Here is a 17,029-nt window from a genome sequence, read left to right on the forward strand (position 1 = left end):
TTGTCATGAAGTTATATTTTATTTTAACAAAAATACGCAGATACAGCTGCTGGACTTGTAGCAATAATAAGCTCATCTCTTGGTCTAGTATAATTTCAAGAGATTTACATTAAAATATCACCCAAGCTCAGTGAAACTTATGAGGATATTGTGTTGTTTTTATAGCTGCAGCTCCTGTGTGTCTGTGGGTGGATAAATGTGACCAATATAGAGTTAGCTAAACGTTCTGTTTAGACTGAACCCTGCTGTCTGTCTCTCGTTCATACTCTTGCTTCTTCTCAGTGGTGTATTCATGCTGCTCTGTAAAGGCCCCCAGCCAGCCATCTGTCCCATCCTATGGGGGGTCCTGAAGGAGCTGTGACGCTCCATAGGATGATTCTGGGGGCTCCAGTTGAGCCTCCAAAGGGGATTAGGCTGCTGGAAAGCGTGGGACTGAAGATTAATCTGGGCTGCTGTACCTGGAAGAAAGAGCTTTGGGTCTTTCTGAAGCTGAGGCCTAAGATGAGCTCCTGTTGAAGCTGGAAGCTCTTTGATAGTTTGTGGTTGGAGCTGGGGCTGGTAGTACCTCTGTGGCTGAGCCTGCCTCCTGGTTTCTAGAAAGGAGAATTTGGTTTGCACACCAGGTGTGTGTCCTCTTAGAGGTGTAAAAAGAAACTGATGAGTGGTGTTTGCTTGTTTGTGTTGTGTTGTAGGAGGAGGGTGGAGTTTGGGATTATCATGTTGAAGTTCCGGTTTGGGTTTGAAACTGTGTGAGGAGCTCCGCTGTCCTCTCTGTGTGTTCAGGTCTGCAGCAGTCCTCAGAGGGTTTGTGTTTCTGTTCCTCTGCTGAAAGAAGAGCCCTTCGGTAGCCACGTCTGCAGGATCAAGATTTGAATTCTTCAAAGGTGTTTCACAGAGTACAGTCCTGTGCTGTCTGTGTGTCGGGGACACAGTGTGCAGAGGGTCTGACTCTTGAATCGCTGCATTCTTTTCAGCTGTAGTGCTGATGTAGTGGGTATGATCAGGCAGGTTTAGGTGGCTCTGAATCTGGTATTCGCTCTTCTCTTTTTCATTATGCCTTGTGTGTCCAGATTCCATTGTATATTTGGGCTTTTCCACAGATTTACTCTGCACCTCACGCTCCATTTCTGGTTGAATCAAAGGCTTCGGGTACAGCTGCAGAGGTTTTCTTTGGATTTGTGTACCAGTGTCTGCTCTGTGCTGAGGTTGGTTATCCCCCCGGCTGCTCACCAGTGCTGGGCTCTGGGGTTTATGTAGAACTGTCCCAGCTGCTTTTGTCTGAGTGTTTTCAGCATCTTTATTCCAGTCCCACTGAAGACCTGTCTGGTTTGATGTCTGCTTACTGATACCAGTATCGCTATGAAGAGCCGCATGTGATGTGGCGTGTCGGCAAAGAGTGTGGGGCACAGTGATAAAGGTGACAAAGCCGGTGACGGGTTTGGAGCTGGAGTGCAGCCTGTGAAATTCCTGCAGGAAACATGTGACTGCGCTGCCCTTTAACAGAACAGCAAGACTCCGATGGACCTGCCAGGACAACCAGGAGAAGCTGAAGGGATCACACGATCACACACACACACGGTTACTAATTGTACAACAGAAAATTTAAGAGAATACATACAAAAATTGTTGATAATGATGATGTTCCTGCATGTTTATACCTGTATGAACCAGTCAGCACTTCAGTCCAGTCACTGATGATAAAACTCTCTGCAATCTGACCTTTCAGCTTCCTGCCTGTCTTTGCACAGTAGGTCTGTCCATAGACGCTGTGTACTGACAGTTTCTGTGCACACACACACAATTATTTAACACAAACTGTATCATTTGTATTTTTATTGCTGTATCATTGATGGATGTAGATGTTTATCTTGACAAACATATCATTTGTTTACTGATTGTCATAAGCAGTCTTTTAAGCAGCAACTTCCAGGGCTAAGAAAACAAATCCTAATTTGGAAGTGATAATTGTGGTACCTGCCTAGACTACAGATTACTGAGTTAAAATGCCCATCCCAGAACAACAGGGATGGGCATCAGCCATTTTTGTTACATGATCCAGTGGCAGCAGCGTGTTTTAGGAAAAGTCCCTTAAAGATCAAATGCTGGCTCATGAAAGAAGAAAACATCACATCAGACAAAAAAGAAAACAGCATGGTCATCATATAGAGCTCGGTGAAGGTGCTTTCCATGTACAGTGTTTGCTTGTGCTGTACTGTTGCATCAGAGATACTGTGGTTCTCTGGCAGGCTTGATTTAAGGTTGCATGGTTACAAGATAAAAAAAGAACAAGATATAAAGCATGTATATGGATACTTAACGTTTTTACTCTTGATTTCTTCAGAAGAGTGCTGCAATTTGAAGGTAGTGAGAAAGAGAATGACGAGTGGACTCACAGGAAAGTTTTTACTGTCGAGTTTGAGGTCCTGCCACATGCTAACAAACAGGTTCAGGTTCAGCTGGTCCAACAGCAGATGTACAGACACGTTTCTCTTCTTGCTCGCCTCCAGAAGATCGCAAAGCAGCTCCACGTCACTGAAGCTGTCCACCACTATAGCCAGGGCCTATAGACACGTGGTTATGAGTTACTGAGGAATCACTTTACCAAACACCTGCAGTCACAGAGATCACTCACACTGCCTCAGCTCACAAGATCCAGCACTGGGTTTTTATTTCACATGCGCGGGTATGCATGCTATATTCCTTTTTACATGTACAAACATACACAAAGAAACACACAGACACATCCAGGCATACCAGTTTAGCCTTTCTGATGAACTGCCTAACCAGGTCTTTCATGCCAGCTGCTCTGCAGTCTGAGGGGAAGAAAACTTGAATCATCTGTTTAACCAACACAGGACCGCTCGATTTCACGTCTATGAAAAGGAGCAAAAGAAAACTATAAACAGCAGTGAATTGCAACAGAAAGCTCAAAAATACATTGCCCCCAAAATGTGCACTGACCTACAGAGGATTTAAACACTTTTACAAAATATTTAGTACTCCATTAGTACCTTTCAGCTGACACTGACCTGACTCTGCCAGAGTACAGTCACTGTCTGCTGACACTTCAGAGCACTGTGTGGGAGAGTTTGAGCCAGCAGATAAACTCTCCAACTCTTTGCCATCATCATGCTGCTCACTAGGATCATCTGCATGAGACAGAAAACCATTTAAAGCAACTCAACCTGGGATAATGGGAACATTAAAGATGCACGGAAATATTTCTAACCTGTGTGACTATCCCTCCCATTCTTCAGGATGTAATTCTTCTCTGGCTCTGACAGAAAGTCCACTTCTCCCTCTGCTCTCAACACCTCGTGGTAATCCTCCAAGCCCCGGCTGAGCAGACAGTCCGCTGCAAGACGAGCGCTCTCGTTGTGGCTCAGGTCCACTGTGGAGCTGCTAGATATGAAATTATAGGAGGAGGAAGGGATGCGGAGGTCTTGGAGACGTCGCCTTACCTTCCCCAGCGGCTTGGACGTCCTGTACCACAGCGCAGACACACTGTTGGAGGCATCCATGGATACAAAGCCTTATTTTCAGGTTAGAGAAAAGTTAGCATGCTGACGTTACAGCTCTGGAAATCAGTTTCTCTAAGAGAGATCTACTGATTCAGACATGCAGACAGGTAAAGAGAGAAAGGTAGATCCACCCCTGCTGAGGGCAAGATGGTTTCCTAAAACATAATGAGAAGTGACAGGTGAAAAGTGAGTCAGTCAGACTGTGGGTGTAAGACAGTGACCTTCAAGTGTGTAACTGTGAAGGTAAAGATAAAGAAATTTACAGGAAATGATGCAAAGATAGAATAAAAATATTAGCCTGTAAAATTTGAGACATCATTCAAAGAAATTCTGCTTTTAGATGCGATTCTGTGGCTCCAATACCTCCCTGTTTGTGCTTTTGTTTGTTAATTAACTTTGGCAGTGACAACAGGGCAGTGCATGCTTTGCAGTTTCCTTCCCATGGCCTGTGACAGAGTGATGCAGAGCAGGTGAGCACAGATAAAACATGGGTGGAGAGATAGAAAGCAGTGAGTGACAGGAATGGAGATCGCTGCCAGTTCAGCTCATGTCAAATAACACCTGGATGCTCACAAGACCAAAAGTGATGACAGTTAATGCCACACCCAGACAGTGAGAAGAGGCCCATAGGTCAGTGTTTTTGCACTTCTGCTTTGGTAGAGTCTAATCTCTAACTCTAATCAAATCAAATCATAAATCCTCTCATCTAAATTATAACCCAACCTAAATGCATTCTGAATACAGAAAAGTGTGACTGCAGATATTTAAATTAAAGTTTGTTTTTTAAAAATACATGACTCTGATAAAGAAAGTCATAATGACACAAAGATCAATGCAGATTTTTAAATGTTTTTATGCAAATAGATTTTAAATAAAGCAAATACAAAATACATTAAAGTAAAAAAGGACTCATGTAAGAACTGCACATCTGTTAAAAACATGACAGCAAATTTAAACAGTTTATTCTTCACTATGGACTCTGCAGAAGAAGCGTGTGAGTCCGTTACACACAGTACCGAGAGTATGTCAGATGGTCTTACACACTGCTTAAAGAAAAATAGTCAAAGCTGGTTTTTGAGAGAACCACCCAAACATTACAGGTTGATGCGAGCAACAATGTGCACATGACATGAAGCACAAACAAAGCCAGAAACTGAAATAAACTGTTTCTGTTCTCGACTTGTGTTTTGCTAAAACATGAGTTTTCATGAGGATGAAGAGTGGAAGCTGTTTGACTGCATTTGTACTTTAAGGTGGAGGGATGGATGGCAAAAACATTCTTTGGAAGCAGTTAGCTCATCGGTCTGATTCACTGTCCGTCTGTTCCAGAGGTCTCGAGATAAGAATATGTTTCTGTGACTCTGTGAAGCCAGAGTTTGAGGGAGTTGTGGTCACTGGGAGGACAGTGTGTGGACAGACTGTGAGGAGGCAGAGCTGCCCTCTTTGGCTCTTGCTGCCAGCTTCTGTCTCAGTTCTCTGATTTCCTTCAGCAGTTCTCTCTCACTGCTGTCCAGCTGGGCCCGACCTCGGTCCAGTGAGACTGACAGGAAAAGAAAGAAAGGATTACTGATACAAAAACACATTTGACAAAGGAGGATAGAAGGAAGGCAGCTTCACAGTTTGTAGTTGTGCTCCAACACTTGACAGATTAGTAACAGATTATTATAATCAGATTATAATCGTGCGGTGGTTACAATAGATCATTACTTGAAATACTACCCAGCTTTGGTAAACCGATGGGGAAATACATTTTGCCACTTAATTTTTAAAAAACATGGTGATAACAAGGACTTACAGTTGGTGGAGGTGCTCTCTGAGGGTGAGCTGCTGTTCAGACACAACACCTGACTTCCTGCTGGTCTCGCAGTGGTGAAGGAGTTAGTCCTGACAGGAGTGACGGCACCGTGTCTGTGTAGAGGGTCTCTACTCAAACACGGTGACCTTATCCTCGTCTGCCCCTCACCATCTGATAAACAATAAATACACTGAGATGAGTCTGAATAATAGACTGTGTGTGTGTCTGTGTGTGGCAGTGAGGCGGTAATACCTGTAAATGCTGAAGGGCATGGTTGGTGATGATCCTGTAGCAGAGCTCTGAGAGTCATCACCTCATCCCACTGCAAATTAACAAGCAGTCATTCTTTAAATGAACAATGCTCACATTACATCAGATGATGATGATAACAATAAACTGGGATCACAAAGATTTGTCTTAAGGTCTCACATAAAAGCCCAATAAAAACTCATATATTCTGTCACTTTTCAAGCCGACACATAATAAAAATCAGGGCTGCAGCAAACAGTTATTTTAGTAATCAAGAATTCCACTGGTTATAAATAATATATAAGCACTCTCAAGTACAGTAATGTCAAATAAAGCATACATGCAATCTAAACTAAGGCATAAAATAAAATTCCCATTACTCTATTTTCTTAAAGGGGGGACTTTCTGACATTAGGAGGCAAAAAGAGACTGGATAGATTTGGTGTGTGCTCGTGTGCCCTGTGCTGTGATACCAAGTCGTTGTTATGATGTTTTTAATAATAATTCAGTGTCCAGCCTAACAGCCCAAGGTCAGTGGCTTTTTACTGGTATATGTACATTTTATCGGGCTTTATAAAAATCTTTTATTTTTATTTTATGTTTATTTTTATTTTACTTTATAGAATTATAATCTAAAACAAAATATTTTATTTCTCTATAAATCTGAAAAACAAAAGCCTTGAAATAAATATGGTCTAGTACACCCCATGCCGCCCCTCCCCCATTAATCAGTACTTCAAGTTTTACTCAAGTTTGTAACACAAGTGTATGTACTTCTTAAATGCAGAATGTCTGTATTTTTGCCAGCTCTGCATGTTGTTCTCACCTTCCTTCCTGCCACATCTCCCACAGTGTCCGTCTCTGTCAGTCCCTCTCTCGTCCTGTCCTGCCCAGAGTCCGCCTGCTGCAGGCGTTCCCTCACCTCCCTCCAGTCTGACTCCAGGCCCAGCTGACGTGCCCCTCCGAGGAACTCCTCCCGGCTCTGTGTGTGTGTTTGTGGAGAAATATGATTTAGGTGACTCTACTGCTCCTGTTGAAAAGCCAGATGGACACACGACTTCATGTTTGACAATTACACTGGAATTTGTAACTAGCCTGCATGTCTTCCTCAGCGTTACGCAGCAGCTCTGTGCAACTCTTTCCCTCTCTTTCCGCCGGCCTCGTTCTCCTCTCCACTTGCTCCTCATCCTCTCGTCCTGCACGCTCCTGCTCTTTCAACAAACGCTGGGACAGTGGTGGAAAAACCATGAAAGAAAAGCAGCAAAACTGATTAGACAGTGGAACTTTTAATAACAGTCACAGTGCTGGGAATTATATAAACATCTGTGAAACCACATTTCACAAGACTTTACCCAAAGCGTAACAGGTCTCATGCTTGAGTGATCTTAATTGAGCATTTAACTGGAAGCTGTAACTGTTTTGGCTATAACCAAAACTTGGTTCGTGAAACACATTTTACTTAGAAATTGTTTTCCAGGTTAATGAGAGTCACTATTGGAAAGAAATGTACTAACACAAAGGGAAGAAGTGCAGAGTGAAGGAGGTGAGGCTGGTAGGGAGTCAGGAGGGTGTTTGTCACCTGTTCAAGTTGTTTCCTTTGAACCTCCATCTCCATCTGTCTGACCTCGAGATCCTGGACTGCTGCAGCTGTCTCCTGGTCATAAAGAGTCATCTGCAGCACAAAATATCAACAAGCACATAAATCTCTGTGACAATACACTGAGTCATTTTGGTGTTCCGGTCCATTACAGGATTTATAATGTGCTAAACTTCCACTATATGAACCAGATTACTAACATAGTGAAGTGTACACATACACATCTAAACATTAACATCCATCCATCCGCTTATCCTTTTCAGGGTCGCGGGGGGTGCTGGAGCCTATCCCAGCTGTCATAGGGCGAGAGGCGGGGTACACCCTGGACAGGTCACCAGTCTGTCACAGGGCTAACACACCTATGGGCAATTTGGATTTATCAATTAACAATTTGGATTTATCAATTAACTTGGACTGTGGGAGGAAGCCGGAGTACCTGGGGAGAACCCACGCAAACACGAGGAGAACATGCAAACTCCACACAGAAAGACCCTGCTGGCCTGATGGTGGGATTGAACTCAGGACCTTCTTGCTGTGCGGCAACAGTGCTAACCACTGTGCCACCGTGCTGCCACGTGCTAAACATTACCATCCACAATACACAGAAGAGATAAATCATTGAAACTTGAAATCTACCAGTATATATGTTTTATGTGTAACTTGCTGCATTTACCTTCCTGCTGATCTCCTGGTCTAGTCTTTGTAACTGTGAGGCTCTCAGGTCCTGCTGGTGTTTGAGAAAGCGTCTTCTGGTTGTGTCCAGCAGCTCTAACTCCTTCACCTTGAGCTCTCTCTTCATGGCGGCCAACCTGAACAACACAGCACAGTGTCACCAACCCATTCTCTGAACTCCCGTCATTCATTTAAGTCATACTTCATTTTCAAAGGTGCAACGTGTACTTTGCCCTCTGCTGTGTCAGTCTCTCCTCTTCCTGTGACAGAATGTTTCTGCGCTGTTCTTCTGCTTTCTGCAGCAGCTCCTAAAACAGATTCAATTAAAACAGTAAAAACTGATTCCCTTTATTTCCACTTTATTTTAAGTGTTTGTTTGTGTTGAACGCCGCACAGTCTGAGGATTACAGTAATATAGTCCTTTCAGAATTCGGAAAAATTAATCTACCTGTTGTGCATAAAAGACCTCCTCTTCAGCCTGGCGACGTAAAAAATCTGCACGCATTGCTGACACCTCCTGCCTGAACACACACTTACATGTTATGCCTTCTTCCTCCCTCCTTATATTAAGTTTTAATATTTACTATTACAAAAAACTTTTTTTTCTTTCTTTATTATTGTTTTGTTTTAATCTCACCTCTCTCTGAGATACTCCATCTCCTGCAGTCGTATCTTCTCCTTCTCCCTGCTTTGGTATTCCACTATGAATTCTGGGTAATGATTGAACACAGGGTACTGGCCTTTGGTCAGTGGTGTAAAGTCAGAGAGCATGGCCCTGGGATGGATGTCAGCTGGTGTGCTGCTCATGAGTTGGTAGGCCTCCTTTACCATTGCTCCAACATCCATGTTGTTACGATGGTGGAAGAAATACTACAGAAGAGGAGAGACAGAAAAGTTCATTATGTGTCAAAATTTGTGTTCTCCTGGATTAGATTAGATGAGAAAAAATTATGGGAAAAGTACCTCAAAGTCTTGCTTCTGTGAGCAGAGGAGGAGAGGCTCACGGCAACAGATGATGTAAGCCACACAGGCCATCAGCAGAAATGATGGATGGTTGGAGAAAATGTTGTCAAACAGTTTCAGCCACTCATCCCGAGTCAGAACCTCTGAGAAGAAGGTCTCCAGCAGGGGCCACACGAAGAGCTAGAGCAAGCGGGGAGAAGTGTCATAAAAGTGCAGAGAACGTGTGATCCCACTGAGCGCGTGCAATTTTATGGCACATTATCTGACAGCCTCTCTGTGGTTCTGCAGCTTCTGTTACCTGCGAAGTAACGCCACAGTCCACCAGGTGCTGCAGCAGCTCCTTGTCATGATGAGCCAGGACATTCTCTGCCATGTTCAGGATATTCAGTGGAGGGTTGGGGAAATACTCAAACCAGTGCTGGCACCAGTTCACTGCACAACCAAACAACTGAATCAGCAGAGATTCCTGTGAAAGGTTCAGGTTGACTAAAAGAAAAGAGGACTTTTGCATCTGGATCAAATTTATATAGCAATCAGAAGTGTCTGTACACTCTAAGCAGCAGTGTATTTTGACCTCATGCTTGTAGCAGTACCATTCTCAGACTGATCAAGTTTTCAAATGTTTGCCGATGTAATATTGCAAAAACACACAGCGATGATGGAGCTCTGTAAGAAAATACCTATGACAGTGGCCACCACTTCGAAGCAGAGCATCGGATTGTTCTGGAAGAGCTTGACAAAAGGAAAAGCTACCAGAGGAAGGTATTCCACCTCTCCAAAGATGGCTGCCCAGTGAGCTAAAGCAGACAACACCCTGTGAAGAAGACAAAACAAGCAGTCACAATGTTTTTGGGTCCAACTATGCTGTATGCTCATTAAACATACAAATCTGGCGGTGGTGGTTCTTGAGTTAACCCATTAGTGCCCTTTTACACACGGAGGAAAAGTTCCTGTTAAGGTTTCAACATCGAGTCTTCTATAGTTTTCTTGACAGTAAAACTGGGTCAAGATGGACTGAGAGACACCAACACTTGTGTAAGTTTTTGATTTGCCTTTTTGTCCTGTCTCGCACTCTCTTTTCTTTCCCCTCACCCCCAACAGGTTGCGGAGGATGGGAGTTTTTCCTTCCCATTGTCGCCAAGTGTTTGCGTGATTGTTAAGGTTTCTTTCAAATAGGTACTCTATCTTTACCCTCCAAAATAAAGCGCCTCGAGGTGACTGTTGTTGTGACCTGGTTCTAAATAATTAACACTGCATTGAATTGGATTATATGCGTGAGTGTGAGCACCTCTGCAGTCCTCTCAGCAGTTTGTGACTTTTGATGGGGTATTTCTCATGCAGAGTGAGGAAGGCTGAATGTAGGCCTTTGTCTGTCAGACTGCTGTATGCTGCATGATTCTCTGGCAGGCACAGCAAGGACCGCCACACAAACATTCTGCAATGCAAATATAGAAAATTACTTATTATTTTTCTACATGCATGCCTAAATCTTCCTGGTGAAAGTTGTGTTTACCTGTATTTAGCTGGGTATTCTCCAAATGCCTTTAGCAGAGCCACCAGTCTCTTCTTATTTAAACCAGCTGGAAGTTCATTCTGTTCACAAAGAAACTAAATTCAAAACAACCCTTTAGCTTACACAGTCATTACATCCACAAAATGATGTGTGTTCTAGCAGTTTACCTCTTTATCCTCAGCTGTAGTCCCAGCAGGAGGTCTAAGGGTCTTCACTTGTGTGCGTCTGCCTGAACTCTTGGTTGGTCTTTGAACAGCCTCTGACCTTACCTTGACCTTTAGGTTTGAAAAGTCCTGATCAGCTTCACCACCAGAGACTACTGCCACCTGAGAGGGAGGCGGCTGTGGAGAGTGCCAGGGTAAAACAAACAATCAAACACACACACGCGCACACACAAAATTTCCAATCAAGACATGTGGTAACTTTTGGTATGAACCCTATTCATCACATTCTTGCTTGTCACCTTGTTTAATTCCTGCGTGAGACTCTGGACGCTGTAGATATTGACGCTTCCATTATCCATGATCGCCACAATGTGTCGGCCGTTAGGGCTTACTGCCACTGTAGTGATGGATTCATCATGGGAACCCACGTGAAAGAGAAGCTTGCATGTGTGAATGTGGATGAACCGCATCACACCATCCTGGCTCAACACACCCAGTGTCTATAAGACATTAAAGTTATAACCAAAAAGGAAACTGAGAAATTCAGAGGAAATGTACAAATTAACAGCATATAGCCATATTAGTTACATGCCAGTTAATTTTCTCTTCAATGTACAAGATATGAGATTATCTTAAAAAAAAAATCTACTTGAGGAATAATTTTTGAGAACGTTATTTTTAACATGAAAACAAGAAAACTGGAAAAAACCTAAACCCTTCTGGTAGTGCTGTTTGTACCTGGCTGGCTCCTCCGTCGAAGCTGTCGGGCAGGAATTCCAGCTGTCTGACAGTTCGAACCTGCGTGGGCATCTGAATCACCCTGAGCAGCTGTTTGGTGTCCAGACACCACAGGTGCAGCAGGTTGGAGCGCCCACCTGCTGCAAGGCTCTTACCGTCACTGCCAACACAGCACAAGTATGCATTAGTTAGAGACTTTTGTAAGGGGCTGTTAATGAGTGGCTGTGAGATGAGAGACCCACCGTGTGACAGCAAAGGCCTTGTAGAAGATTCTGGGTCCACAATCGGGAACAGGGAGCTGGTATTTGCAGAAAAGTGTGTCACTCTCCCACGCAAAGATGGAATCATCACTGAAACAGCTGAGGATGGTGTTGCTGAGAGGCAAGAAAAACACCTGCAATGCAAACAACACCTGACGTGGTCAGTCTACAGTGTGGATGTCCATTCATTTATATCAAATTAGTGCGTCTCGACCTATAGCACCTAGAACAAGCTCCAGCTCACCTGCAACCATTAATTGCCTAAGCAGAAGAAAATGGATGGATAGTTTGCAGAGCATGTCTGCATGCTCACCCTCTGTATGCCTACAGACTGCCTGATGTTGAGCTTTCTCTTCCTTTGGAACGTGTCCAGGTCCCAGAGCTGCGCTGTGTCTGAGGATGTGGTGATTGCATAGCGGCCTGAGCTGTGGACGGAGATGGATGAGACTGCTCCCTCGTGACCTCGCATCCAACTCACCAGCTGCTTAGTGTCTATGTAATTAACCAGAACAAGTTAATTTGTAGTTCAAAAGAAGAACCAAATTACACATTTTGGATTAAAATGACCAGCTGCTACTGGGAGAAATGAAAAAACCCGCAGAGTGCTGGCTGGCTGTGGTTACAATAAAGAAAATCCTTTAAAATTTTTTTGTTAAGAATAAAATTACAATTCAATTTTATTTATATAGCGCCAAATCACAACAACAATCACCTCAAGGCGCTTTATATTGTACGGTAGACCCTACAATAATTCCGTACAATGAACTACAAATGAAAAACTAAGCAGCACTTTATGTGTGAGGACGTACCTTTGTCGAAGCATTTAATAGTGTAGTCAGCCAAAGCCACGAGGAACTCTGTAGTCCTGCGGAGGCTAAATGCCAAAGAAGTGCACGCCTGTCCTGTTTTCTGCACCAGCCGAAATCTATCAATAAAATAAAATCAAATAAATTTCAAAAGCATCAAAGGTTTTAAGACTCCATTCTGAATATATTTAATATTCTAATTCAAAGGAAGAACATTTATGAATCAAACAATCCTGGTTGATAAAAGTAAATCCTAAACAATACAGAATTCTGTACATTTATATACTAAATAACCAAGTGTCCCTCATAGCCACACACCTGTTTCTACTGATGTCAAAAACATAAATGTTGCCATGGTGATCCCCAGCCAGGAAGGAATCACCAGTGGTGTCGAAGGCCACGTGGAGGAAACGCACCGTCTTGGCCTGCTGAGCAGTGCGGACCACAGTCACTAACACACTGAAAAAGGCAAACAAGGCACCTCATCAGAGACAAAATAGTGTCTGAGTGAATCATCGCTGCTCCCTAGTGGTCACCTAGGAAAAGATCTACTACGATCTCTCTGCACCTGTCTGTATTAACCACCTGAGGTCTTACTTACACAGGTGTGGGATATGAGCTATGTTAACATTACCTTAGGAATAGAACAATTTCTCACTGGCACAGATTCTTTATAAAAGAACTGAAATCGAAATCAAATTTCATCTCTGGGCTCCTTGATGGTGGTGTGAGAGAATGTTAGAAAGAAAATGAGTGAATAGATCATTCTTGCATTATTTAATATTTTCTAAAAACAATAACCTAAAAATGAATGATTAGCAACAAGGATTCGACCTAAATGAAAAGAACAAAATTTGCTTGTTACTAAGTATTATACAAATTTTGCATAAATTTCGTTCACAGCAAAATATGATCAACTAGCACGAGACATTCAAAGCATGTTTTCTGTAAGAGAAAGAATTTAACTACATAATTTAACAACCCCAAGATGATATCTGACGACCTCCCATGAACCCTTAATGACGAGTTATGACACGTTAGTCAAAGATGTGGCGTGACGACCATGTGATGTTTCCAGTTTTTTTCAAGGGCAGCTGCAGAGGCAGAGACCACCCTCTTTAACTTCTGATGCACACTCACTCGTTCTGTTCTACAACCAAATATGACAGGAAGCAACAAAAGACCTCCAAGGTTTTACTCCTAGTAGGGTTTCAAGGAGTAAAGAGTTAAAGGTTTTTGCAACTTGAAAACAGTCACTGTGCGTACTACAAGAAAATATTTTTGTGTTTCTGTGTGTGGAGTGAAACTAGAACTGAAGCAATGTGCAAAGATAAAGCAGTTCAGAAACAGGTATAAAGATAAGGTTTTCGTTAGGTATAAGAAAGAGAGAGATGTTTGAATGTCAATAAATGTCTCTGGTTAATTAGTTAGAATTCCAGGTTTATTCAGATTTTGCAATCAACACACCAAAATTGGAGGTATTTGGATTTTGTATTTCACACAGTGTATGTAAATGCAAGTAAAAGTGAAATTATAAATATGTATATTGTTGTTATTGAGGTTAATATCAATAAAGAGGCAGGATAAACAATAATGGATTTACTGGCAAAGAGTCGGGTTAAATAAGTGTGCACTTCTTCCCACTCTTTTGGATATGTCAACTAAGTCAGCCAAAGTGAAGCAGTGTATTTTGCATGACTTTCTGTGTACTGCTTCCATGTTCAAAAGAAACTGAACTAAACAGCAAACAAATAAATGCCAGGTCTCTCTTGGAAATGAGATTTTTAATCTCAATGAGATTTTTTACCTGGATAAATAAAGGACTAATAATAAATAATTGCCATAGACAATTTCATCCATGTCTCATCCACGGATGTTTGATTGGGGTGAAATTTGGGGTGAGGTCACAGTGCACTAGTCGCAACATTTTTATATTCATGAAGCCAGTCAGAGACTTGTGAAGAAGATTTTCATTTATTTATTCAAAATTTCCTTTAATTTGATTCACATTCAAACATAAATCATTTGTAAATCTGCGATTTGCTAGAACTTGTAACGTTGGGTTGTGTTGTGTGGTTGAGAAGAGGCGTCAAAACACCTAGCAGGCTAGGCGGAAGGATACACACCCACACTGGTATCAGTAATCCACGGTGGTTCTTTAATACGCATTCTTCAGCAACCATATAAAAGCCCGGCTGAACGGCTGCGGCTCAACAACAAAATGCCCAGCGTTCATACAACCCAAGCGCTGCAAACAAAACAAAAAAAAGGGTCTGGAAAAGAAAACATAAGTCCGTCTCTCGTTAAGCACGAGCGTGAAGGCACGTGTCCTCATAGTCCCAGAGCGAGAGAGAGAGCAAGAGCAGTGGCACACACTGATGACACCATCAACCCTCGACTTGGGTGTCTTAAAGGGACACCACACCATAACGGCTGTTACATATTCCCCCCCGGTTAAACAAAGGCTGTCCCCAGCCGAACACAGCAAAGGTACAGTTCAAACTTAACCAGCCTCCATACATGGTCAGCAGGATAAGACGTCAAAACCAAAATAGGGGAATGTACAGTCCAAAATTGACAAACTGGCATACATGACAGTGTCCCACATGGTGAATGCCCATTCAAATAAATGTCAAAGAAAGAAAATAAGCTTAGGACAGCCAGGACAATGACAGAATGAAATTCCCCTTTCATTGCGTTTCTTCTATTTCACAAACTTGCAACAGACAGCATAATATGTGAAAACAGTACCAGAAAGTACTGTAGAAAACCCAAACAACAGTCATGTTACAACAGTAACCAATACGAAATACATAAGAAAAAAAAATTCAAATTCAGGAACTATGGCAAAGCTGCATCGAACCCACGCCCAGGAAACGCAGGTCCACGCGCATCCAATGGAGCCACGACGAAGAGGCCAAACAGAGAACGGCGCCACAGTCCACAAACCACGCTGGGGCAGCTCCAGCCGCTGCCATGGAAATGCACCGCCGCGACCCTTTGATCCTCCCGACGTCCTCGTCCAGGCCAGCCTGGTCCGTTCCCGCGAAACATGGCGGACAGCCACTTTGCCGCGTCGTACCTTTTTATGTACCAATCATCAGATGCTCGAAGATACTGCATACTGAGGTCCAAGAGAAGATGTTCGGGCGCCATTTTGTAACGTTGGGTTGTGTTGTGTGGTTGAGAAGAGGCGTCAAAACACCTAGCAGGCTAGGCGGAAGGATACACACCCACACTGGTATCAGTAATCCACGGTGGTTCTTTAATACGCATTCTTCAGCAACCATATAAAAGCCCGGCTGAACGGCTGCGGCTCAACAACAAAATGCCCAGCGTTCATACAACCCAAGCGCTGCAAACAAAACAAAAAAAAGGGTCTGGAAAAGAAAACATAAGTCCGTCTCTCGTTAAGCACGAGCGTGAAGGCACGTGTCCTCATAGTCCCAGAGCGAGAGAGAGAGCAAGAGCAGTGGCACACACTGATGACACCATCAACCCTCGACTTGGGTGTCTTAAAGGGACACCACACCATAACGGCTGTTACAAACTACAGTTAAAGTTTCATAGTTTTCTAGGATTACTGCTGCCTTAATGAACTAGTAAAACATAACTAATTCTTTGATTGCAATTAGTAAATAAAATAACTCATCACAACAGTAGTAACGAATCAGTATTCGTTATGTAAATACCAACAGACAGCAAAAATACTTAAAGTAAGAGTGCCAAAATACAGCAATCACGGGAATACAGACTGACAACTTAGAGCGCTATGTGTAATAAAGATGCCCCGCATGTAAATGAGTCCGTGCAGCATCAGCTGCTGACAGTCTGAGAAACTAAAGAAGACTTTTGTGAAAATTAAACCTACCTCTTCCCCGGTGTTGGTTTTCGATGCCAGATTTTACCCTCCTCTTTGTTCCCAATGTCCGTCACCTCCATTTTCAAAAAAGTCCACACAGTTCAGGAGGTAAATTTACAAAACACCGCTTGGGTTAACTTAATGTCACTATGATATAGCATGGCTTCCCCGCTAGCAGGTTAGCCGGCTAATCTTTTTACAGGCGGGGTAAACAGCGGCAAATTTAAAAGAGTAACATTGACGAAGTGCGGTAATGAGAGAAACCGTTAATGCCCTCGATTAAGGCTTAGCAATGTAATTCAGATTTAAGTAGTGCCCTAAAGGTTTAGCTGACCCCCTACGAACAGGTTGTATTCACTTGTTATTGTTTTGTTTATTTTATTGGTTGGGTTTAAGAACAGTTATTTTGTCGCCCAAAATTGACGAAATACGGCAGAAGGCGTGGCCAAGGAACATGAACGCGAGGTTTTTTTTCCACCCCTGTAGATTTCTTTTTCGACAAGACCCAGAAAAAAGTGAATATTAAGTAAATTTTTATTTAAAAATAAAATTGAAAAAATAAATACGTGACGTTTATTTATGTATTAGTGTATATTTGTTTATTTTATATATTTATTCATACATTCATCTACATCCACACAATAAAGCTCCGAGTTTTTCAGTTATTCTTTTTATTATCATAAGTTTTCTTATCTCATATGTCAGACCTCCAAAAGCCATTCTAATACTTAAGTATGTAAGTAAAATATCCAAATCCTTCACCCACTTCTTTAAAGGCAGAGTGAAAGATAAAAGGTAAACTCCAGCAACTGAACCCTGAACTGAACTGATAATTAATTACGATTAACTGATCGCCACCACTTTTTTAAAAAGCATTATTTCGTGCCCA

The 17,029-nt window shown here is 42.5% G+C and overlaps 2 protein-coding genes across 5 annotated transcripts; both read right to left on the minus strand.

Annotated features, from left to right (window-relative positions):
• Positions 1–44: 44 nt before the first annotated feature.
• On the minus strand, positions 45–4,347 carry fam83a (family with sequence similarity 83 member A). 3 transcript variants are annotated; one of them, XM_026185853.1, is made up of 6 exons: positions 3,230–4,347; positions 3,030–3,149; positions 2,755–2,813; positions 2,394–2,561; positions 1,659–1,783; positions 45–1,546 (listed from the first exon to the last, which is right to left on the minus strand). In XM_026185853.1, the coding sequence occupies exons 1-6, from the start codon at positions 3,519–3,521 to the stop codon at positions 214–216; spliced, it is 2,097 nt and encodes a 698-aa protein (XP_026041638.1). In that variant the 5' UTR covers positions 3,522–4,347; the 3' UTR covers positions 45–213. The 3 variants fall into 3 exon arrangements, with proteins under 3 accessions (XP_026041638.1, XP_026041637.1, XP_026041639.1); XM_026185852.1 differs by having other exon boundaries at positions 2,755–2,873; XM_026185854.1 differs by having other exon boundaries at positions 1,427–1,524; positions 2,755–2,873.
• A 119-nt stretch (positions 4,348–4,466) lies between these two features.
• tbc1d31 (TBC1 domain family, member 31) lies at positions 4,467–16,561 on the minus strand. 2 transcript variants are annotated; one of them, XM_026185102.1, is made up of 23 exons: positions 16,150–16,561; positions 12,597–12,737; positions 12,282–12,397; positions 11,786–11,964; positions 11,455–11,606; positions 11,213–11,372; positions 10,774–10,974; positions 10,478–10,651; positions 10,311–10,405; positions 10,086–10,232; positions 9,478–9,611; positions 9,096–9,229; positions 8,798–8,977; positions 8,472–8,704; positions 8,283–8,355; positions 8,063–8,142; positions 7,836–7,971; positions 7,145–7,237; positions 6,661–6,789; positions 6,392–6,547; positions 5,569–5,638; positions 5,317–5,487; positions 4,467–5,061 (listed from the first exon to the last, which is right to left on the minus strand). In XM_026185102.1, the coding sequence occupies exons 1-23, from the start codon at positions 16,218–16,220 to the stop codon at positions 4,913–4,915; spliced, it is 3,174 nt and encodes a 1,057-aa protein (XP_026040887.1). In that variant the 5' UTR covers positions 16,221–16,561; the 3' UTR covers positions 4,467–4,912. The 2 variants fall into 2 exon arrangements, with proteins under 2 accessions (XP_026040887.1, XP_026040888.1); XM_026185103.1 differs by having other exon boundaries at positions 10,311–10,390; positions 16,150–16,560.
• Positions 16,562–17,029: the final 468 nt, after the last annotated feature.

This window comes from Astatotilapia calliptera, chromosome 11 (genome assembly GCF_900246225.1).
Source record: "Astatotilapia calliptera chromosome 11, fAstCal1.2, whole genome shotgun sequence".
Taxonomy (NCBI): Eukaryota; Metazoa; Chordata; class Actinopteri; order Cichliformes; family Cichlidae; genus Astatotilapia; species Astatotilapia calliptera.